Source organism: Mesoplodon bidens (assembly GCF_964165515.1).
Source record: "Mesoplodon bidens genome assembly, chromosome: 16".
In the NCBI taxonomy this organism is placed as follows: Eukaryota; Metazoa; Chordata; class Mammalia; order Artiodactyla; family Ziphiidae; genus Mesoplodon; species Mesoplodon bidens.
In genome coordinates this window covers 59,985,760-60,011,821 of record NC_138173.1, presented here as the reverse complement: position 1 = coordinate 60,011,821, position 26,062 = coordinate 59,985,760, and the positions used below count along the sequence as shown (strand labels likewise).

Genomic DNA, 26,062 nt, shown 5'->3' with positions numbered 1-26,062 from the left:
GATACTTGACTAAACAGATCAGAGCCTCCTAAATAACTGTTTTCACCCATCTTTCCTCCCAGCTTGACTGTCTCCGATGAAGACCCACTGGTTTTCCTGGCCCCAGGGAAGAGTCATGGTCTTGATTCCACTTCCTCCTTCTATTTCTTCCCGGTAGATGATGTACAGATTGCCTCCTTTAGTTATTGAAAGTCTCTCCTGTTCTGGATATTTTCCTTCTGGAGGTAGTAATGAACAACTCTCTCTAGGCTGAGCATAGAACATGGCACATAGTATGTACTCAATTAAGATATGTGCTCAACAAATATCTTATTAAATAAGATGTTAAGATATTGAAAAAATATTGGGTTGACCAAAAAGTTCATTCCCGAACAAAATTTTGGCCAACCCACTATATAAGTGGTCCCTTCCTCAAGCAGGGCAGTCCCTTCCTCACGCTACACAATTCTAGGAGGCACCACTATATTTTATTCTGTGTTTTTGGCACCCCTTCAAGTTGTACTCTGGAATAGTATTGCCCTCAAATATCTTTTCTAAAGCAATTGTCACAGGATTTGCACAATCTTTTTTTTAACATGGCCCTATAAAGAAAGAGTATCCTCTGGAAACCAGTTTTAAAAAGCAATTCCATTCCCATCCAAGAATTTTTCAAAATAGGGATTAGAGACTCTTGAAAGTTTTACCTCCAGATTGAGCGAGAGAGGGAAATAAAATCCATGTACAGATATATTAACATTTTATTACACTCTAAGACTTTTTATCCTATAGAATAAAACATGTTTGGAAGAATGGCAAAATATTTGTAAAAAGTCTGTGTTGGTATATTGGTTTTAAAATAATTCCAAACCCAAATGATCTAGACACTAATCCAATATGTTTGATTTGGGAGTTCCTTGCCAAGACTAGCCTCTACGCATGGATAAATAAAGTAAATTCACTGAACCAAATCTTTAGAATTGCTGTTTTCAGAGCTTCAGGAATCATGAAGGAATCTAGGTGTGTAACCACACAGGATTTTAGCCTAAGCCCTTTGCCAAAACATATAAATACTTTTAGACACTCCTTCCACATGTACAAGAACCTACAGAAATCTACCTTTTAGAGAATGCCTCTTTTAGATACCTTCACCTGGACATGCTTTACAAACTAATTCCATTTGATATATAGAGACTAAACTGAGATTTTAAGCAAATGAAAGTTGGATGTGAAACCAAAAAAAAAAAAAACCCAACATGGAAGGAATTTAAATTCACACACCTACACTCCTATAGAAAAAATGATTTCCTTATTCTTGAGCAGTATAGCTAAAGGCAGCCTTGTTTGAGTAGAGAAGTGTGTCTTCCAGCCAATCGTTTGCTAACCTAGTGGGTTAGTTGTCCCCGGAAATACCAGGGAATATCACCAAATGTGTTGTCCTTTACTGGATTGGATCTAAGTGGTGGACACTATATATAATTCAGTCTTGAGAGAAACTGTGCAGCTGCCCACATGTCTACATCAGTGTCCTTTTAAGGAAGACCAGCCTCTCTCCCTTGCTGAACATGTAATGACTTCCTATTGCCTTCCTGTTAAAGCTCAAAATCCTTGGTCTGAAAAACAGACTAGATGGTGTAAGTGAGTTTGCTTTTACCACTTCAGTTTCATCTCTTGACAATCTCTCCACACCTGTGTCCTGTGTGCACACACGTGTACACTTTTGCACATACACACACACACACTGCAGTCTAATCTCCAGCCATACGGAACTAGGTTCAGTAATGAAAATTCCCCACCTTCTCTTCAACTCCACTCTTTTTTTTTTTTTTTTTTTTTTTGCGGTATGTGGGCCTCTCACTGTTGTGGCCTCTCCCGTTGTGGGGCACAGGCTCTGGACGTGCAGGCTCAGCGGCCATGGCTCACGGGCCCAGCCGCTCCACGGCATGTAGGATCTTCCCGGACCGGGGCACGAACCCGTGTCCCCTGCATCAGCAGGCAGACTCTCAACCACTGCGCCACCAAGGAAGCCCAACTCCAGTCCTTTATATGCCATATATGCTGTCCTCTCTACTTGCAATAGCTTTCCTTTCCTCATGTATCTGGCTAATTTCTATCTCTCAGTTGAAATCCAGTCTCTATGGTGCCCCCTCTGGGAAGCTTTCCCTCACCCTCCAAGTCTGGCTTAGTTATCTATTCTTTGTGCTCCCACAGGGCTCTGTCAATACTCCCATTATAGCATATGTTTCTTATTTGGTTCTATTTCCCCCCAAAAGCTATAAAGTCTTTGAGGACAAGAACCTCAAACCTGGCTCAGTGAAGACATGTTGACTAAACAAACTCTAGCTGTTAACTCATCCCTCAACCATCCTTATGCTTTCTTTTATTGCTGTCCACTTGAACAGGTTCCAGGAATTGATAATTGATGCACATTAAATAAATGGAGAATATTACAGAGAGTCATAATAATTAAATTCCAATTCATATGATTCTTGACTTCCTTTAGGTTTGCTCCTTGAGAATTTTAAACAACTGGAAAATCTGTTAGACCAATGCACACTATTTATATTCAGGTTATGGAAACATTCAGAAAGAGGTGTGGTTAATTTGGGAAGGCTTGATGAAAGTTTCTAGGTTTTGAGGAAAGTTATAGACACGGAAGAATACCAGTTAAGGGAAACAGATGCAGGATCGGTAAAATGCAGATAGATGGGAGGAAAAAATAAAGAAAACAAACAAAAAAACCACCTGGTTTGCCTTCCTTGCCAACAGCAAGAGTGACTTGGTGAGAAATCTACTGTGCTAATGAGCAATCTTGGGCAAGTCCTTACCCTTTGGCCTGGTGAGCCATCACGTCCTGGTGAACCAACACCTCCTGGGATGCCCTAGATAGAGCAAGGACAGGAAAATGGCAGAGTTATCGAAACCAATTACCCTCTCACCCAGCTTCCCTGAAATAAATCAAGGCCTCCAAACAAACCTGATAGCATAAAGGTGAGGCCTTCCTGACTGAGCATTCAGAACCCAGAAGTTATTCACCAGAAGGGAAAGAAGTGTCCTCCCACCAGGGCTCACCCAGGGGAGCATCAGTAGGACCGTAAGAGGGGGCTGAAGTAAATGAATACACGCTAATTGTCCTCAGTGTAGAAACCACTCATTGCCAAGATCACAACTGACTTCAGAAGCTACAGTCTTCTTTCTTCTTGGCAAAGCTCTAGAGCTGAGAGCAATGGAATAAAAAAATAAAAATAATACCTGTGGGCCAGGAAGTCCAGTCTCTCCTTTCTCTCCTTTTTCGCCTGGCATTCCCTGAACAACCAAAAGGACATGGAGTTAAGTTCACATAGGTAAATAGGTAAATTCTCAGTCTTTTCTTTTTCTCCACTGACTCTTTTAACATTTCCAACATTAAATTGCTTTCACACTAACATCCAAATACAGCGCATTTCACTTCTCACATAAGCTACACCACCTAGGTAAGCATGCCTACAGACCAGAATGTTTATATAGCAGAATAGTTTAAACACAGTGTATACAGTCTTATATGGCTAAGCTCATACTGTAAATATGTGAGAGGAGTTGAATATTTCAGTATTATTTATAGTTTAGATTTGAAAGCTTATATCTCTATATATTTTTGTTTTGTTTTGGCTAGAAATTTATAAGAATGGAAAAGCAAACACAGTACCTGACAAGTAGCAAGACCTCAACAAATAGTTAGTAGTAGTAATAGTGGTAGTAATTATACAAACTGGCATGTTAATGCTTTCTAAGATGTGAAAATAACTCTGGAAAAGAAGACTTCTTAGCTAGGGAGACACAATCATATGCACAGAAAGATTGCTAAAAATGTGCTTAAAAACATCATGCTTCAAATACTAATGACAGAGATTGGTTTTTATTCCTTAAATCTAGATCCATCTAGTAAGATCACTGAAAATCATTGAGTGGGATTGAATTTGTTTTCATTGGTACAAACAACTTCTACAAAGAAATGTGGCTGTAGAACGTATACTGTCTATAACCTAAAACTCAGAGCACCACACTTTGAGGTCTGTCGAGATAAAGATCATAATTAGATGGCTTTCATGAAGCTATTTCTACAATTACTACAAATGCAAAATGAATAACTTAAATTTGTATAACATTTGTCACTTTCTAGATTTTATCACACCCCCTAAGGACTTAGTCAAACAAGAAAAAGGGCCATACATGTCAATCCCTGCTTTCTTTTCTATAGACAAATTATCTGTGGATATACCTACTCCCTAGGCACATATCTGTTTGTAAAAGACCCCCTTCATTGAACAAAGAGCTGGCTAATGAATGAAGTCTCAATTATTACTTTCACTTCTCAACTCTTATTTTTTAGGGGTTGGAAGAGGCTGAGGATCATTATCAAGGCACAGAAGACAAAAGTTCATTCTATATAACTCATGGAGAAGTGATAACAATAAAACCCATCTGAATGTTTACACACAACTCACAGGTATTCCTTGAATGGACAGACCACTTGGTCCTTGGGGTCCAGGAGGACCCTGAGGTCCTGGAGGGCCTGTTTCACCCCGAGGGCCATCTGGTCCCTGGAAGGCAAGAAGTCATCCCAAAGGTAAGTTAAACCCTCTGGTACCCAGAAATATCTGCTACCCAGATATTTCTACTTACGGCATTTATATTTATTTCATTAACGAATTTTTCCTAAGACATAAAACACTCATAGGATAACAAGACACCAAGCCTTGGATGATCCACCTCCCAGACAAAGTGTCATCAGTAAACCAAAAGAGTAAACACACAGTAGTTGCTGCAACTTCATTATTTATTTTTGCTTACATAAATAGGAACATTGTGCCAATTATGTGAGTAACTAGATGCCCACACTCCACAACAAATCCAAAAGATATAAGTGATACAAGACCACCCTCTTGGTTTGTGGAGGTTCACACCATCCAGCCAAACTATAGTCTCTCTCCCTTCACTACTGTGAACTATCTATCTCTGGGGCACTCCTCTGCGTTTACTGAAGACATTGCCTCCCTTGTAGTATATAAGAGATGGAGCCAAGACATCAAGTATCTGCCTGAGAAAATGTGTCACAATCTCAAAAAATAAAACAAAACAAAAAAAGAAGATATCTTATGGTCTGAGTTTTGAGCTGCGTAGTACCTGATTAATTATCTTCAGCCTTCTTTCATTGACTTCTCCCCTGTAAGCCTGCCCCCACCCTCCTCATTCACTCTTACCTTGCTCTACTTGTTTCCAATTTTCTAGTAAAACAACATTGCAATGTTCTCTTCTCCATGAATAAATACTATGCAAATTTAATAAGTCACCATATTGAAGCAGTAAGTCAAGCAAGATGGTTGGAGTGATGATTCAGAGCAACATGGTGAAAATGAGATAGTAAATTATAAAGGGCCTTGAATGTCATGCTAAGGAGGGTGAATTGTATTCTCAAGGCAATCACACATGACTGCTGGTTTTAAGAGTATGATATGGTCCAGTATAACTTTAAAGAAATGAATCTGGGGGTAAATGTGAAGAGTCAATCAAAAAATCAAGCCATTGGAGCCAGAAGAACAATTAAAAGATTTGCCAAAAGCCAGGTACAGGATGATGGGGCCTGACCTCAATTAGTGGCTGGGCTTCTGCCATCCCTTAGGGCATCTTTATGCAAAGTAGAAAAATGTATGCCTTGACATGGATTGGCACCAACTTGGTCCTCTTAGTTGGTGCCTTTGTACAGTGTACAACCTGAACCACCACATTTGGTGGCCTTGGGCAGTGAGAATGGAAAATAGAGCTGTGTGTTTGATTGTACAGTACACGGTGGGAGGGGAGAAGGAGGAGGCTAAAACCTGAGAACTTACCCAGAGGACTGCTGCCTAGTTGTGATTCAATGCTCCCTCAATACATCTTTTTTGAAGATAGAGGAAAAGAAGACTATATGAGCAAGAACTACCTAAGCAACTAAACCACTTGGAACACTGACACTCTATTTCTGACCCAGAAACCTTTCTTTTCACTTAAGTTACTAAATTTTTTTTTGATGAAAAAACACAAGCTTTTAAGAATAAGGGAAAAGTCTTTGACACAACTTTCATAAAAACATAAGGAGCTTTAAACTGCAAAGGGTAAATATTATTTAAAAAATATTAAATATACTTAACTCCAAAATTATATTATGGCTAGTGATGTGAGAGGGAGAAAGAACATTACCTTTGGGCCCAGGTCACCTTGTTGGCCCTTTGGTCCTCGGAGTCCTGGACCACCCTGGCAAACAGATGTTAAGTATTAGCACAGAGACAAATCTGAAAGCAATATATTTCATTTATTTTACTTAATAATATGGATTATGTAATTCTCATTTTGTATAAAGGCCAACACATTGTGTAATGGTATATGTGCATCATGATCCTGAACGGGAAATCTACCCCCCAGATTCACCTTTTCCTGCTGATGATTACATAATTTGAGCAAACTTTCTAAGCAAAATTCCTTTAAATTAAAACAAAAAAGCTACAGGATCTTTTAATTGAGTGTGTAAGAGTACAGCTATTAATGATGCAAATAATAAAAATATACTGTTAATCTAAAATTATGCATGTCCTATACCAAGATTTTGAGATTAAATTATTTAATTAAATTGTAAAAAGCATATAAAATAGTAACAATTTGTTTTCTTTATTTACACCATAAAAAGCTAATTACATTAGTGTTTCCAAAACTTCAAGTATTTGCATTTTCCCCTCAAAATTTTTGTCATATTAATGCACTGCCTGTACTATTATTTAATAACATTTTCTTTATATACATACATACATATGTACATACATAATAAATATGTATATATGTATATATGTGTATATGCATTCTTTGTAAATATATTCTTTGTATATGTGTACATACATATATGCAAATATACTCTGAATATTTTTTAATTGACTCATATTTCACTTAAATCTATTTTGAAAGCAAATATTATGTACTATAGTAGATGGAAAAACATATATATACTTAAGTTTTATATAATAGTAAGTATATAAGTATTCTTATATACTTACTAAGAATATAAGATAAACCTAAAAATATGATATAAATAATGTTAGTAAATTTAGCTAGATTTTGTTCCTAGTGAAGTCTGTGAGCAATTGGTTTGCTCTTTGTTAAAAAGGGGCATGAATAAGTATTAGAAGGGTCATATGGGCACCAGTCTGAGAATATTGCTTTCACTTGAGCAGAAGGATGAAAAGATCATTGAAAATGGAATAGCTTTCTCACTATGTAAGTCCAGTTGATTTCCTGCTATGTCCATGACTATTGAAAATCATTTTGTGTACCATCAGCAAAACACTTGCATCACTTGGGAAAAGACTGGATCAGGTGATAGTTAAGGCTTCTTCCAGTTTAGCAATTAAATTCACTCCCCCGCCCCATCAATATCAGTTGGTTGCTTACCTTCCAGACTTTTAAAATACAATTAAAAAATTGTGTTTTATGTATGTGTATATGTATCTATAGAAAATATTACCTATTATTAGTGTTTTTGTGGTATTATTTGATATATATAGATTGCATATGTGATATAACACTTTACATATATTTTTGAGCTAACTTAATGTGTTTTTCCATAACATGACTAACTTATTCTAAATGAGTTGCATAGTTATCTGTAAAATGGATAGTTTGTTTAACCATTCTTTCGTTATTGGAAATGGAGGAGTTTTGCCCACAATTTGTTGCTGTCTAAACGATACTACAATTAACATCCTTATACATGCCCTGAGTACAAACTTTAAGATTTAAGTACAAATGTTAATATTTAACATATCATCAAGTAGAATTTTAAATGAAATTTAATGGATAGGCAGATATATTGCCAAATTGTGCTCCAAAAAAACTGTGCCAATTTATTCATCTGCTAGGAGTTTGAGGGTCTCTGCTTCTCTAAACCTTATTAGCACTTGATATTGTTAAACTTTGCATTTTTATGAACCTGACCGGTAAAAACAATACCTTACGCCTATTTTAATTTTTATTTCCCTTAAAATGACTGTGATTGAGCATCTTTTCATAATATTTGTCCATTTGTGTTTTATTTCAATAAAACTAACAGTTTATATACTTCACCCAGTTTTCTATTGGGTTACAAGTCTTTTTCTCTTTAATGTACAGAAATTCTTCATATATTTGGATGCTACACCTTTAACTGTTATAGATGATGCAAATGTTTTTCCCAACTGTGGCAGACACTGTTGGTTGACTATCAAAGAGTCTTTTCTGACTCCCTTCTCCATTTTATTTTTCCAGCTATAAAGACAGAGATTTGCTTGCTCAGCCTCCTTTGAAACCAGGAATGGTCATGTTAACTGGTTTGGGCCAATATGATCAAGAAGCCACAAGCCTAAGGAAAGCATATTTGAAAGCTGGAACAAGCTTGGGTCTTGATAAAGTTATTGAGCAGCCATATTTGCTTGGGATCATCTACCTTTAGGTCTTTTGTTGAGCAAACAATGTCCAAATGCCCCAATGATTTACACCAATGTGTTAGTCAAATTTTCTGTTTCTTGAAACAAGCCCAGTGCATCCCAATTAACATACCCATTCTGGCACACCTCTTTAATTTTGTTTGCTCATATTAAATGATTGGTTTTTAACTGAAGGTTTTGTCCAAATGTGGCAATTTGGCTCACAGATATTCACACACGATGTACCATGTCTATAAATACAGGAACCTTTTTATACTTCTAACTTATTTTCCACCTTACCCCTAAACCTTATCATGGAGTAGATGACAAGAATTCAACAAATGTTTGTGGATATAAACTTTTATCCTTTTATTAAGAAAGCGTTAGTCTAGGCAAAAGAAATATGGTTCTTTCACCCATGGCTTCCTATGTCTTTTCTAGAGTTTTACTGGCACGTAATACCACTGTGTAAATTCTTTTTTTTTTTTTTTTTTTTTTTTTGCGGTACGCGGGCCTTTCACTGTTGTGGCCTCTCCCATTGAGGAGCACAGGCTCCAGACGTGCAGGCTCAGCGGCCATGGCTCACGGGCCCAGCCGCTCTGCCGCATGTGGGATCTTCCCGGACCGGGGCACGAACCCATATCCCCTGCATCGGCAGGCGGACTCTCAACCACTGCGCCACCAGGAAAGCCCCCACTGTGTAAATTCTTGAGTGAGAAAATAATTACGACTATGTTAAATCATCAGACGGGGTTTATTGCATATTGTTTGGGATACTATTTCTTCAATGGTTTATTATACTTTAAATATTTGAAAATGTCAATAGTTTTTCTATTTTACCTCTCTTTCTCTCCAAGTCAGAACTCAACCCTTCTCTTTCACTTCTCCGCTGCTTTTTTTCTCATTATGAAGTTTGACTTTTAGGTCATATGTAAATATTTTATAACTTGTTCAGCAGCATTGCAGATGAAAAAACTTGATAACCCTCCAGCTAAAAAAGCTTATTAATGCTACTTAAAATAAAATAAACATTATTCTAATTAAGAACTGAAACCTTAAATACGAGGAATGAAGAAGAAACAAAACACCAGAGCAGCAGGCACGTACACTGAGGCTGCCTTGGGGGAGGAAGGGGAAGATGCTTGAGGTTTGCTGGAAAATGTGTATTTTATAGCCCACACAAGGCAATGAAATGTGAACTGGGACCTATGAGAAGTGGAGGAAGCACAGAATATGAAACATCCTTTAAAGCTGAGGAACTTGAAAGGCTGCACTCTGAGCTAGAACAACAACAACAAAAAGTCTCACTAGCAGGTGGAGGATCAAGATGTTGTTTCCACTTTAGCTACGGGAGGGGTAGTAAATGTCTCCACTAAGAAATATTACCCAGGGGCTTCCCTGGTGGCGCAGTGGTTGAGAGTCCGCCTGCCAATGCAGGGGACACGGGTTCGTGCCCCGGTCCGGGAAGATCCCACATGCCACGGAGCGGCTGGGCCCCTGAGCCATGGCCGCTGAACCTGTGCGTCTGGAGCCTGTGCTCTGCAACGGGAGAGGCCCCAACAGTGAGAGGCCCGCATACCACAAAAAAAAAAAAAAAGAAATATTACCCAGAAACTGATTCTCATACAATCTAGGGACAAGAATTTACACTGCCTATGAGAGTCAAATAAAACCCCAAAGTCAATTTTTTTTTTGTACTCTACAAACTCTCTTCCATGATAAAGTACAATAAATGAATACATCAATAAGAAAAAGATAAAAATTGCACACGATTGGAAATTTTAAAAGACACTTCTAAGAAATCATGGCTGAAAGAAGGGATAAAGAAAAATATAAAAGACAATAGCTCATGGAAATATTAAATTTGACTACATTAGAATAAAAATTTCTAGATAATATACCTTGCCACAAATGACAACAAGCAAGTCACAGACCAGAAAAAGATATTGCAAACCATATCATTAATAAAGGATTAGTGTCCAAAATACATAAAACCACTGACAAATCAATGAGAAAAAACTGTACAACAAAACCCCAGCAAACTGTATAAATGGGTATTTACGCAGGAAGAAATCCAAATGGTTCAGAGACAAATGAAAAACTGCCCCATCTCACTAGCAGGGAGAGAAAGTCCTATTTTAAAGAACAAGGACAGAGTTTTACAGTCATCATAAGTGAAAGCTCTCACATCTGGCCACATCAGACAGTGCTGGTGAGAGGTAGGGCAACTAGACCTCTCATACCAAGTGTGTGGGAGAGGATATTGGGACCGCCACCTTGAAGGGCAATTTGGGTTTTTTTCATGAAGTTGAACATGCACCTTCTTTTTTCTCCAACAAATCTAATTCTAAGTGTTATTGCAAGAGCACTTACTCAAGCTTGCAAAGAGACATACAAAGGACATTCACTGTAATGATACTGTAGAAGGAAAATACTCCACAGTAATGGGTCAATAAACTCTTGTTTATATAGTGGAATTCCTTACAGAAGGTACAACGAATAAACTAAACAATGTGATTGTTTGATAAAGTTCAAAGACATACTTTGGGATGTTCAAGACATACTTTGGGATGAAAAAAACAAGCCACACACAGTCGAAAATAAATCTTTGTTTTCAATTCCCAGATTAAACTAAAGACAACTCCTTACATCTGATCAATGAGTTATAATGCACAAAATATGTTTATAAATATTATTCTGTGTATTCCTCACAATACCTGTTCAAGAGGTGAGTGCTGTTTATACATGAGGAAATGGAGGTTCACAGTGGCTCCATGACTTACCTAGTCTTATTTAAATTTAATGCTTTTACCATTAACTCCATATTTGCTTCTTTGGGATAAAGAGACTTTTGTTAAAAAAAAAAAGTATCAATATTTGGGTCTACGTCCAGAGCTTGAAAGAGTGTTCTATGTGCCAAAGATAAAGGAAAGACTGATGGGATACATTCCAGATACATTCAGCAGTTTCTCTTCCTTTTTGTTCAGTTCGGTAAGTGTGCTACACAAATGAAGACAAACTATGTTGGTGGGGCCGACCTGGAGCAAATGTCCATGCTGCACACCAGCTGTCAGCAAGGGGTATCTACGCATGCGTGCTGACCGCACTGGTTGCCAACGGCAAGCCACATGTAAGCACAGGTCTGCCTCAGAACATTCCTCCTGCAAGGTCTGGATTTCATGTGCTCCTGCATCTTCTCCCTGTTTTCTTTGTCTTTCTGCCTTGATATATTTGCCACTTCCTAACCAAAGACCAGCTATATCACACTTCTCAAAGAAACGCTGATAACCCCAGGTTAGCAGGTTAGACATAAGCATTTAGACATATTACGAAAGATCTATCACGGTCAATTCAAAGACACAGAGAGTGCAATTATACACATTTTATATTTTTAAAAAATATTTTCTTGACTATTGGGTGTAAGATAGACTCAAGGATATATTGTACAACACAGGGAATATAGCCAATATTTTGTAATAACTATAAATGGAAAGTAACCTTTAAAATTGTATAAAAAATTTTTAATGACCTATTTGTAGAGATATATAGACAGTTACCAACCTGTGCTAAGAATTTTTAAATGTCTTCTTTGTGTGAAATATGCTATAAATTAGCATGATTTTGCAAATTAACATCAACACCAACAATAAAAACCCTTCATTTTGTAGTATTTGACCAAATGAGAAAATGTTATGTTTAGTTTTTACATGTATGTTTACATGTATGAATCTATATATATATAATGTTTATAAGAAAAAAATGTTTTCTTTCTCTCTTTCCCTCTCTCTCTCCTTTCCTCTCTTCCTCTCCCCTTTCCTTCCTTTTTCCTTCCTCTCCCATTTCCCCGCCCCCTTCTTTTCTGTATGAAGTTCCAGTCAGTAATGGAGAACTTCATGCTCACATGGGACACTTTTCCTAGTGATTTTGAAAAACCTCCCTTCACTATCAATGTTGATATAGAATGGGCAGAGGGGATGTATGCAAATCTTACAACAACAAGCAGGGGGCCAATGTTGGAAACATTCACACTGAAAATAAGCCACAGGACTTCAAAGGGAAGATTCTGAATAGATAGCACTGTGAGACATAGTGTGGTGCAGCAGTTAAGAGCATCATCTATAGGAGTCACGGAGACCTGGATTTGAAGAGCAGCTCCTCCAAGCTGAGTTCTTTAGGCAAGTTACTTGACCTCTCTGTGCTTCAGTTTGCTTGTAGGATTAAGTGAGTAAGTATTTAGCACAGTGATGGGCACAGACACGCAACAAGTGATAGTTATAAATATTATTAAAGAACATTTTAAGTTCAAACTAGGCAATACTTACAGGAGGGCCTGCTGGTCCCAGAGCCCCTTTATTGATTTCAGAACAGGAGCAGGAATGTGGAAGCTCTGGGCAGGTCTCTTCATCCCTCTGAGGAGAAAAAGAAATAGCATAACTATTAACAAGATGGTCTATACAAATGGCTTTATGGACTCAAAGAAAACACTTTAAGACACTTCAAAAAAATTAGTAAGTGAGCATTAGTCTAGAAAGGCAGAGAATATTCTCTTCTGACCACAAAATCTTTTCTTGAAAGAAACAATGAATGGCTCTCTAGATCATCATTATTATCAAAGGATGTTGATAAAACGAGCTTGGGAATCCAGGTGAAGAAAGAAAGGCAGAAGTGGGTGCAAAAAAAAAAAAAATTCTGGTTACTATTTAATTCAGTTGGAGAAGTAGTACTCTGTATGGACTAAAGGTCCTGAACACTTCCTTTGTGTTACAACATTTTTTTTCCATTTCAAAGGATAAAAGAAAACTTGTTGGAATAGACCATCAAAACAACTGCATCTACACTAAAACAAAGAAACAAAAGAAAACAAAAACAGTGCTTAAACACATCATCCCTGTAACAATTTTAACTACTGTTCACCTTCTGTGACTGAAAGTAAGAAAACATCACAGCATCAATCTAAAGTTTTGGGATAGGAGGTCATTTCCTCTTGGAGAATTTTGCTGTCAGGTAACACTACAAGATAGAGGATGAATACCAGGCTGAATGTATCTGAATGAGTCACTGGAGTGTAAACCAAGACAGAGCACTTGCTAAGGGCTATTGAATGATTTGTGAATATCACATTTGGAGTAGCAGCCAAAAAGAAGTCTTCCCTGGGATAAGAAACTACAGAACTTTGAAGGGTTCATCTGTCCCTTTGGATAGAGAGAAAGTGAGCTTCATTTTCTAAGACCTTGGGGAAACGTAATGTTAGAGCTGAATAGAGCGCAGATGATAATTAAATTATCAAGATAAAAATAATCTCAGTCTCTGAAATATTCACAACAGAAACGCAAAAATGTTGAGCAAAGAGCCTTTATATGCTTCTCGCTAAATGTTGGACGATAGTCAAAAGTTTCAGCTCATTACAGGATAAAAACCCTGCTAACGTATCTGGCCTGATATCTTGGGCAGCTTGAGTGAAATACAAACTTAAGTATCCTGAAAGATCCCCCCAAATTAGGCTGACAGCAGACCTCCTATGACCACAGACTCGGGAATGGTTTCGCCATGGCTGTTGACGGTGTCTCCATCCATGTATTTCTACCACGGGATTTACACATCTTCAGTGATAGAAATGAAAAGGAAAGTTTTGAGAAGGGCTGGGTCCTTCCCAGGAGATGTGGTGATCACATTTTCCATAAGATTCTGAGTGTTTCCCTTTAAAGTTTCCAATCTACCTGCCCGTAAGCATAACATCACAGTGTCTCTGATGTAATTCCTCACCACAGTTTAATGGAAACTTATTTTGATGAAAAAAAAAAGTCATTTCCTTCTCAAACATAGTCACCATGAATTTACTGCCTGCAACAGATGATGTGATCTGGTGTAAGGTCTTAAAAAAGCAAATCTTTTAGGCTTGATGAAGTCTTCCCCATGCCCATTCTCCCAGTTGAATTCTTAAGATATGATGCCTGTCCAACCATAACAGGGTCAACATTTCAGCTCACTGGTCCTAAAGATCCTTAGTTATGAACAATCTGTCTTTATATATACAGGTACCCCCTCCCTGTGAATTACACTTGGTATTAATAATGAGAAAAAGTTTATTTTTCTAGCAGCCTTGCTTAGGTTATATAGATCATGACTATGATTCCCAAACTGTGTGGAAAGATGGCCTGGAGCAGTACAGCAAACTCACCGGGACACTCTGAGTGTTCAAAAGAATTAAGAGAAACAGCAATATTCGGCACCCATTGGACTTCGTATGAATGACTAACTCAAGGGGGTTCACAGTTTCAACACTAGATTTTGAAACACTATTTTTGATGTCCTATATTTGCAAATCTGGTTTTTCAGCAGTAGCTATGAAGGAAAGCAAGTACCATGGGGAAAATCAATGTGGAAAAAGAAGTGAGAAGGGTGATGTCTGATCAGATTCCAAGACATGAGAAATAGTGCATTCTCCACAGGCACACACATCCTATTAGTAAGTAGTTGTGGTTATTTAAAAATAAGTTCATCATTTAAAATTTTCGATTTATGTTTATCATTTTTTCATACAGCTACTGAGTTGTTAGGATGTAAAGACTTAGGAAGATGTTTGGACCTAATGACCTTATGTATGGAATTGTTAGGTATTTCTTTGGGCTCGGGGTGCCATGAAAAACATTATTGTGACACCAAAGGTTTCAGCGAACCTGAAATTTGGGAACATCTGGACTCTGCAGAAGTCACTCTGTGGAGCTGTGGAGCCCCCACCACATATGTCAGTGTGTCCTGCTGATTCCAGACACACCCGCTTCTTAACCTCTTTCTAATTTTCATCACCATCATCACAATGAATTATCTGTGACATGAGTTTTGTGAAACAGCATTTCATTTTCAGGGAAAATTAAATATAACTTTAGAAAACTTCAATAAAGAACAGACCAAATAACGAAAGAAGAATTCTTACCAGGGCAGGAAGTTCACAGCATTTGTCTTTACTGGCCCATGATGTGGAACAAATAATATCAAACATCTGTATCTGGAACTTCAATTTAAAAAGAAAATTGTCATTCAATAAAAGATATATAGATACATTGTGTTTATAATTGTAATGATTTCATAGTATGTATTACATAATAGAACACCAATACATTTATAACATAATATTACAGTGAATAAATTAAAAAGCCATTCTAACAATATCAATCTTTGTTCCTCAAACATACAGTGATTTAAGATTTTTGTCAGTAGTTACTCCATCCACCATCCAAACCCCCTTATTTAGCACAATTCCTCCTTCCATCTGTACCTAAAAATGCTTAGTGCTTCTGTTGAAGTCCTCCCTGTCCTGTCCATCACAGTTACTCCAAGTGCCTCTGTAATCCCACAATGCTCCATACATCTTTTATAGCATATGTCCCACCATACAGTACAATTATTTATATTTTCTTCTCCTCACACTGGGAGGTCATCAAAGAACATAGAACCACGTATTCACCTTTGTGCCCCCTATCATAACATGTGGCATGTAGAGAATTCCCTGGTGGTCCAGTGGTTAGGACTCCATGCTTCCACTGCCGGGGGCACGGGTTCTATCCCTGGTCAAGGAACTAAGATTCCATATGTCATGTCGTGCGGACAAAAAAAAAAAAAAAAGTTTGTGAAGACATGTGGCATGTAGTAGGTTTCATGATGAAGACTTGTTGAATTAATTCTGACCTTCATCATTCATGCATATATTTGGCCACTTTTTTTTAGTGCATAATGCAAGCCAGATGCCATGTAGACCTCCTTTAGGATATGAAAATGAGCAAAACCAGAGTTCTGCCCTCAAAGAATTTATAGGGAGTAAGAGACAGACACATAAATACTGTTTACAATGTGGTGTCATGACAGACTCTCGTACAGTATTGTGAGAATCTGTGCTGAGTATATTTTTATTTAAGCCATCAATCACACCATAAATATTTAGACAGTCTTGTTCTACTCATTTATGTTGACAACAAGTTAATGTATATTTTGAAATATTTAGAAACATCATTATAATATCATTAAGGGCTCACACTAGCTTCATGATGCGACCATTTCTAATACTATATTTCTTCCTATATTATTTTCAAATATCGAATATCATCAGGAGTTTGGTATTGATACACACTACTATATATGAAATAAACAACAAGGATCTACTGTATAGCACAGGGAACTATATTCAGTATCTTATAATAAACTATTATGGAAAAGAATCTGAAAAAGAATAGACATTATCTATCTAGCTATCTAGCTATCTGTAACTGAATCACTTTGCGGTACACCTGAAACTAACACAACATTGTAAGTCAACCACACTTCCATTTAAAAAACAAAAAAGAAAAAAGTGTCATCAATTACAGAGCTGGGAGAAGGATGAAATTCTTTGCATTTTAAACCTGTAACTTTCCTTCAGCAAGTGGTGTTTTCAGCAAAAGCTAGAAACTCTTGGTGCCTTATTTTCTCTCATCCCTGTCAAGGGTCCCCTGGATGAAGATGAGAATACTCAAGTAGTTGGTTTGACTGAAATAGGTTACTAACAATGCTTACAGCATCACAAAAGAGCCTGTCCTATCTGACAGTAAAGAAAATGAAGTCAGGCTTTCTTTTGTTATACCCAGGAAGAATTGTGCCTTGCTGCAAACATCCTTCCCCAAGTGAGTTTTGCAAGATTCATAAAATGACACAATTTTTGAAAGCAGATCCATAAATCAAGACATCCTGTTTTCTTGTTTCAATATAAAACCATTGTGTTATTTGAAGAAATATTGCATGATTCACTATTCTTTTCTTTTCTATATTAAAAAACATTTTTTCCCAAAGGGTATAATATTTAAGTCTGCTCAGGGCAACCATACAACAAAATTAGGACCATTAAAAAATTAGGTTTTTAAAATTAAAGCATTTTTAAAGAACACAGCTGCTGGTTTTCATAAACAACAATAGCAACAAAGATATTTCAAGGAGCATAGAGATTAGGAGGCTATGGAGCTAGGCTGCCTGGGTGTAATCCACTCACAAGCTAAGTCACTTGAAACAAATTATTTAATGTGTTGGAGTCTCAATTTTCCTTACCTATAAAATTAGGATAATAATAGTAGCTATTCAATAGTAGCTATTCATTAGAGTAATAATAGTAGCCATAACAATAAAATGAACTCATAAAGGGAAATATTTAGAACAGTTCCCAGAATACAGTTATAAATAATAATTATTATTTTTTCTTTTTTTTATTATTTTTAAAAATAAATATTACTTAATGTAACATGTACAAAAGCCCTTTTATAATTGATCTTTAAGCTGTAGGAGTACATAATACAGAGGCCAAAATTGTAGAATGAAAATGAAAGTGATACAATATTGAGAGCAGAAATATAACAGTAGTTTGTGTCCCCAATAATCAATGTTTTGGTTGAGAAAAATCTTAGCAAATAACAATAGCAGCAAACACTTGTAGAAAAACTTACTATGTGCCAGGCACTATCCTAAGGACTTTGCCTATATCATTTAATCTTTCAATCACCACTATGAGGTATGATTACTTAGTAATGTCAACCCCATTCTGTAAGTTAGGACTTGGGATGAAAAAGTCAAAGTAATTTAAGCACATGTTGAAAGCTGAATTCTGGCTGGGATTTGAACAGCACACCTCATTTTCTTGTGGTTTATTTTGCAGTAAACAGATCATTAGTCTAATGTTTAAAATGTAGATACCCCAGCCTAACTTGACAATGCCATTTGTCTGGGGACATTTATTAAATGGGTCCCATTATGACAGCATTAGATAGATTCAGTTAATTCTGTAAGTCATTCATCCATTAAGAAATTTTCCATTTCTGAATAGAGCCCTCAGTGTGAACACATTTTAGTGAATGGAAAGATTTATTTAAAGCAAAGTCTTTTTACTAGTCCCAGGATATACCAGGCTTTCTTGAAGTTTTTCGAATAAACATTCACTGCCTAATCACCTATAACAGTATAATGTCTCCATACAAACCTTTGGCTAAAATTCCCCTACCCTATTGAGTTACTGGGATTCTTATGAGTTCATTTTATTTATTCAAGAGGTCGAATACCTACTAAATGCTGAATGAGGCTGATACTATCATTTGAAGAATGCTTGTAGGCTGTCTTTTCTTTTTCAAGTTAGATGAAGTCAGCAGCCTTTTTTGTGTGAGTACAACAAATTTATTCATAATTGTTTTGCATTCGTAATAGTTTAGATTCCTCAGCCTTTATTTAGAGACTTCTTTTCCAAGGCACATTTCTGGGGATTGTTCTTTAAAAATCTGGCTTTTATTCCAGAAGCAATTACACACACATTTATACAAATTATGGAGGAAACATTACAGAGATGACATGTCCAAAGATCTTATATTTGAGTGCCTAAAAGAGCAAGACAATATGGTTCAAAATAAATCATACTTCAAGTGACTAAGAGGCAGCCCCTTTTGACTTCTCCAACTTTTTTCCTTTGTAACTGACTGAACATTATGAAAAAAAATATCTGGCCAAATAAAAAAAAAGTACCCTCCCACTTACACTTTTTATAATCTCTTTCAAGGGAACACTTAGACAATTACAAACACTTTTTCATTACTGGACATTTTTGTTTGGGTGTAGCACAAAAGGCAAGTCATTTGGGGTCAGATGTTAGCATGAAAATAAGATTAAAATATTTCTTGGCAGTTGAGTCACTGTGATCTGTGAATGGAAATTAAAATGTACCCCTGGCTCAACTCTCCACTCAGTACGAGCTTTCATCTGTTGATTTTTTTTCTAGTATAACATTTTTAAGCTTATAATTTGAAGTCAAGCTGTACCTGAACTTACACAAATATTTGGAGAGCTTTACATTGCCCGAGAACATAGGAGAAAGAGTCCTGAGGACCTAGGCCATGTTCTGCTTTTAAATTGGTGTGTAAATTTGATTGATTCCACCTCCAAACTAAGATTTATTAAGCCTTTATCACTTGTCACCTATTGAACAGGGTGTTTTTACTTGCTCGCCATCAGCTTACTGAATTTAAGGGAAACCATGATGGCACTATTCAATTAGGAGATGAAAAGGAGCAGCTGTTGTAGTTGATGGTAGTAATTAGAATGTTTAGGTGTAGACATGCTTGGGGGAACATTTTGATCACGTTTATTTCAAGGTTGTAATTCAAATAATGGTGAGTTTTTGAACTTGCCAGTGAATAGACAGGGCATATGTTCACTGTTACAGACCAGATTCCCTCCTCTGCCTTAAGTTCTATCATAATCAGTCTGACCCAAGGGAAGAGAGCTCAGAATGGGAATTGGGTAACCACATGCAACTCAGATACAATCTCATATCTCACTTTCCTCACTTTTGAAAGGGGATTCCTCCCTAACTTATTCAAGTCTCAGTTTCTGCATCTATAAAATGGGGATAATAATAAGTATCTCTTCCTAGGGTTATTGGAGGATTAAACTAGATAATATCAGAAATGTTCACACTGCCTAGTCCATTGCAGGCAATAAATGTTAGTCACTATCACCATTTTAAGGAGTAAAAGATGCAATCCAGTGAAAACACAACCATGCCCTTGCAATTTAAAAAAACTTGTTTCTAGAGGATCATTTACTAGTCTACTATTGATTTCTAAATAAAAGCTTTAACTCTAAATAAAATTACTAAAAACTCCATAACATAATTTGTATTTGTCTTTATTTACACATCAGAGGGCTAAATAAATGTCAGTTGTATAATTAAATAAGTGTTAGATTTGAAAAGGTGGGAAAAAGACACTAACAAACATAATCAATGCCAGAAGCTCAAATTTTTTCTTGAATCATCCCTGATTGGCAGTATGATAATTTCATTAGGTATCAGAAAAGGTAGAAGAAACTTCTCAGGAGAAAGAAGATTGGAAAGGAGAAGCACAGTTGTTAAGTTTCTTTCCATGTGTGTTTTGACGGCTAAATTAAGCCTGCCTATTAGTTTAGTCCCACTAGGGACTCTTGCTGCATGTAAAATCTTGTGTTGCTGAACGCAAGTTGTTTTTGTTATGAATATGAGTAATTTCAATACAGTGGTTACTATATCCCTAAATCCATTAATCTCTCCTCCACTCAACTTTGGTTTAAAAAATCTGTAGTCTTTAAAGAAAGATAATTTAGAGTTCTTCCATCACTTGAGAGTTTTTGAATCATTGCTGAATTTGCCAGGGAATGCTTACCTATAAACTACTCATCCCTCTTAGATGATAATTACCCCTCCTGGAATGACCCAAAACTTGTACATTACACATTGCCTTTTGCATATGTATACCAAGATTATATTAGCAATGTATGATTTCTAAATTGAGAACTGAAGACTGAAGCTTCTCTCTTGCTTTGCCCTGAAACAGTTAAGTAATAAACCAAAAAAGCAAGTGAGTTTTCAATCACATTCTTGAGATCTACTCTAATATCATCCATTTCAACATAATCAAATTCCTCAATAAGTGGGTAGACTAAAAATCTATTTAGTAATCCTTTGTAGACTTCTAGATTCTAGCAAAAGCTACAACTTTTTTCCTACTAGGCTTACAAAGAACTCTTTAATGATTGACTTCTATAAATTCCCCTTTGTCTCCTACTGGGTGGAAGTTACCACAGAGGGTGCTCTGTTTAATTGATTTTCTGTCATGGTCAAAAGTAAAGATATATCACCAGCAGGCCTGACACCTACAGTCATTTTTGCTTTAAGAAATAAATTCTTTAATATTTAATTGGTCACACAATTGGAGGAAAATTACTACGTAGAGTGTAATTTGAAATACAATTAATTTGTAACTGTAATTATAAAACTGTAGTTGTAAAGTATGAATTATAATTAGGAGATGGTATGATATATATTAGTGGACTGTTGTCAGTACCACACATGGAATACAATACATGCAAAACATTTTAAGAAAAGACATGATACAATTCAAATAGATGCCTTACTATTTAATTCCTATCAAGTGTTTCTTGAGAAAGTACTCTGTTCATATGAATTTATTAGATACTGTGATGTAGGGTAGACGTGGGTCATTGCAAATGAAGACCAAGACATGGTTTCTGTTTTGAGGGGTTTATACTCTGGCTAGAGAAGTGAAATGCAGTTATATGAAGGAGCAAGAAAATAATATATGACTACAAATAATCAAGGGTTAAGCAAGTCCTAGAGGTTTAGAAAAGGTGAGATGGAAAAGATATGGTTGACATTCTTCAATAAAAATAGCTGCTCTTCATTGAATGGCTACTAAGTGTCAGGGATTTTATATGCATTATGTCTAAAATAAAAAAATAATGATAGTACTAAATGATATAGGCCATAATCTCATCCACCTGGAACTGTTTCTCTTTCTTAAATTAGAGTCTATTCATTCATCCTTCTAAGCATCCATCTATATACATCCATTTATCCATACAAGTTATCCATAGTTTGCCAATTCTATAGCCTTGTAAATTCTGAAGTGTGCTATCATAAAAGTATCTTCCATGAAGCAGAAGGTGAAATTTTTCTTAATCCACATGGAATACCACAAATTAAGAGGAGATAACTCCTCAATATCATGTAAACATTCTTAAAAGTCTCTTACCACCACTGAAAACAAAAGAGCCTTCCATAGCTGTTATATTCCCTCTTTTCAAACATCTAATCCATAGTTCTCCAAAGCAAAGTAGAAACAAAAGTACTTTTAAAGATACTTCAAAGCTAAGTGTTAAACTAATTAGCACACATCTATGAAGATTTGAAAGCATCAATATACCCTGATTGTACACAAGGATTTCATTTCTATTGTTACCACAAAGAGAAATGCCATGAAACAGCAAACTGTCCCAAAGTAAATTCCCTCCTCACCACTCTGGGGCTGTTTCCTGGTATGTAAAGTGAAGGGGTTATACTAGAGCAGAGGAGTTAGAACTGTGTTCCTCAAAGCACCCTTAGGGAACACTGGAGGATGGCAGCACCTGCTACCCCATGTCCCCTCTCCCATTCAATCAACATGGGTGTGTTTTAATCATACTCATTTATTTGATATACTAGAAGATTTCATTTGTACTAAGTGATTTCAGCTTAAAAACACTTTGAGAACCACCAGGTCTTTCTAAAATTCCATATAACTGGCTAGTTCTACAGATCTCTGAAAGCATAAGACAATAAGAGTGAGTCATAATTAACCTGATTATTCTGCTACACAGAAGAGAAGTGTAGATTTGAATATTTGGAATTGCTTACAAGAATAAAATTCCCTCCAGGCTAATTGGTTCTAATTATAGAATGACTCAAATTAGAGAATGTTGCTAATTAGCTGTGAATGTGTGGTGCTAAAACAAAAGCTTGTGTACACTGCTCTTTTTTGCAGGTAGTGACTGAAGGGAATGTGATTTCTTTGTCAATTTGAAGTCTCCTGGTCTGAAACCCCATGTTATATGATGAAAAATATATCTTAGAATGATTTGTTATTTAAATAACTATTAACAATTAAAGGGTTAATTTTACATTAGCAATAGCCAGAATCTAGTTTTAAAATGCCCAAGTCTAACTCAAATGAGAGACTTATGTCAATTTACTGTGTATAATAATAACATATTTTATTCGGATTTGTATCTGCTTATATAAATGAGGTTCATTTACAGTTTTGATTCTCACTAACAAACCATTTATGCCACAATATTTTATTTGAATTTTAAAATATGAATATTTTACTATTTGAATTTTAAAATCCATTTAGAAAACAAACTAGTCTAATTCTTGGAGCATTCTCCTTATAATATAGCAGAAGCATATTGCAAGAGCTTTGAACGTTCATGTTTTAATTCATTTGAAGAGGCCATTATCTACTTGTTTATCCATTCATCAATCTATCATTCATCCAGCCCTCCCTCCATCCATCCCTTTACCAAATTTTTCCCCTGGAAGATAGATAATTATATTTCAAGAGGATTTTTTTCTTTAACAATAACACAGATTCACTTATTTATCCACTTACTGGTGCAGAGTTTCCATTTGGTCCTCTTGATCTAACCATTCTCCCTAGGACTTCGACACCATCTAATGTGATATTAGATGATGCATTTATTGCCTTCTCACCCACTTGCTTGCAGTCAATAACCACTTTGGCCAAAGTCTTGCTGACAATAACATGTAGCTGATAAAAGTAAAGATATTTTAGAAGGTAAGAAGCAGGAGAAAATATCAACCAAATTTACATAACTGCATGACTCCTCACCAAAAAGTATGGAAGAGAAAAGAAGGAATTCTGTCACTATGTGTTTTGCTTAAGGAAAAAGGTTCTACTTTTACCATTTCCATGATAGTTCCACATTCAGGTACCATCTCTATGTTGTATTTTTTTTAAACACTAATGAAATCTCACATGCTTTTCATTTCCCCTGTAATATTTCTTGGCTACTTTGTGACTGACTCTGCCTAACCAAGAAAAGAATCATGTCTAGAGGGAGTTGGTAAATAAATGACAATAATTCCAAGGAAATGCTAATGGGACTATTTTGAACCATGAACTAATAAATCATCTGCGTCTCATGTGTTTTTAAGATACCTTGTACTTCTGGTTGCACAGTCCAATTAAACCAGAAAAAAAAAACCCATTTTTATGCAACTTTTCTTATGCAAAAAAGAGTCAGAATTTTGTTATGCAATTGTTCTTATACAGTTATGGGATTCAAAACCCCAGAAAGTAGCAAAGTTGTGTAGATTAGATAGATCTGACCACATTCTACATCAGGAGACAGAAGCCAAGATGAAGACTGCTTTGCAACATCCCTTCCCTCCCTCTGACAGTACAAGAAGGGCATGGTTAAAAGGCAAAGTTTTTGCAGTAACACTTAGTAAATTCTCTGCTCTCCGGCACTCTTGGTGTTGCATTCCTTAACAGCCCAGAGATCAGTGGGCTTATTCACTAAACACAAAGGAAACAGTAAAGTTTGGAAGGAAGCATGTCTACTCCAGTGATCACCGAAACAAAAGTGTTTCAGAGGTGTGAAATGTGAATGAACAGAGTTCTATCACAAGTGCCAGGTTAAAATAAGAACAACTAAAGTCAGGTTTTACCAGCTTCCTCCGGGTAACTTATATAATGGCAGTGATGGGTTGTCTGTGTGTATATATATATATATGTGTATATATATATATATATATATATATATATATATATATATATATATGTGTGTGTATATATATATATATATGTGTGTGTATATATATATATATATATATATATATATATATATATATATATATATGTCTCAGTGCAATCTGTCTACATATTTCAACATGATTTGGCTGCTGGTATTTATCTATATTGGTGGCCAGGTAGACCAGCAATCCTTCCTACATCATACATAATGTAGTGAACTAACAACTCTCTGCTAAATAATACAGTACCCTCTACTACATGGTTCCTTAAAGTAAGAACCTGGACCACTTCTGTGGTAGGGCACCAAAATTTGCCATCCCAAAATGTCTCTTTGGTATGCTGATCGTTTCAAGCTGAAAACAATTAAGGCCCAAAAGACTCAGGAAGAAACTTTGAGCTTCCTTCTAACTGCCTAAAAGGATTTAGACAGAAGTCCTGTTCCCAGAACAGAGCTATCACCAGAGATATCTGCAAAGAATATAGGCTAGGTATGGTGGGGGAAAATCTGTGTCCCATTGTCTCTGCAGGCCCAGCAAATATTTATTTACCAAACATTTGCTTTTCCATCTCCATGTGAATTACCTTCCTTCCCTTTGAAGTCCCAAACTACCATCCACAAAATCCTCTTTTGTCTTTAGCTGAAGATGGTACTTAAGGTGAAGCTTTCGGGTATTTTGGTGAGACACTCAGTTTTTCCTGGGTCTCTCCCATGTATACATGTTATTAAACTTTTGTTTGAGTTTTTCCTGTTAATCTGTCTCATGTCAATTTAATTCTTAGGTTAGCTAGAGGAACCTAGAAGGATAGAGGAAAATATCTTCCTTCCGACACTATCAATATCCCCTGCGGTACTGGATAAAAATGTACATTTTAGGGTCCCATCCCAGAACTACCAAATCAGAATGTCTGGGCATTGTTTACAAGCCCCACAGGTAATTCTTACTTCAGATTAAGTATGAGATCCAAAGCTCTACGGATTTTTTGTTTTACTATCTTCCGTTGCTTTGCCCACAGCAAATAGAATAAAGAATATATGTATACAAGGCATTACTCACCTTGTGAAAGCTTCCATAGAAAATTTTCCTAATTTCAGGTCCTTCAAAAGTAACAGTTTGAAAATCCCCACTGTAGTCATGGTTGAAATATGTTAGGGTTTTTCCACCATCTAATCAAAGAAAGGAAATTAAAAACATTTGAGAAAGTATTAAAATGGGTAATTTTTTAAAAAGTCAACTCAAAATAATGTAACCTTTGTTTTCAGGCTGTGTTTAGGACAAAGTGACGAGTAGGTAAGGAAATGACCTATAGTCCTTGGGTTGCCCCAGGCTTTCAATTGGCCAGATTAACTAACTTAACCATGTAGTGATGATGATGAGGCAAGGACCCTGACATATATTGTTCCTCGGTAGTTCCTTGCCTATACTCCCATTCCCACTATCCTTTTGGGAGATGGTTGTCTGAAGTTGGAAG

The 26,062-nt window shown here is 36.3% G+C and overlaps 1 protein-coding gene across 3 annotated transcripts in view; it reads right to left on the bottom strand.

The window, feature by feature from the left end:
• Window positions 1–26,062, bottom strand: part of COL14A1 (collagen type XIV alpha 1 chain) — a 232,589-nt gene that overhangs the window by 52,467 nt on the left and 154,060 nt on the right. For all 3 annotated transcript variants that reach the window (XM_081214278.1, XM_081214279.1, XM_081214277.1), the window contains exons 33-40: window positions 25,648–25,757; window positions 23,426–23,584; window positions 15,376–15,453; window positions 12,764–12,850; window positions 6,193–6,246; window positions 4,461–4,556; window positions 3,229–3,282; window positions 2,805–2,858 (exon numbers count right to left, since the gene is read on the bottom strand). In XM_081214278.1, coding sequence (XP_081070404.1) covers window positions 2,805–2,858; window positions 3,229–3,282; window positions 4,461–4,556; window positions 6,193–6,246; window positions 12,764–12,850; window positions 15,376–15,453; window positions 23,426–23,584; window positions 25,648–25,757 — 692 coding nt within the window. The remainder of the gene's footprint in view (window positions 1–2,804; window positions 2,859–3,228; window positions 3,283–4,460; window positions 4,557–6,192; window positions 6,247–12,763; window positions 12,851–15,375; window positions 15,454–23,425; window positions 23,585–25,647; window positions 25,758–26,062) is intronic.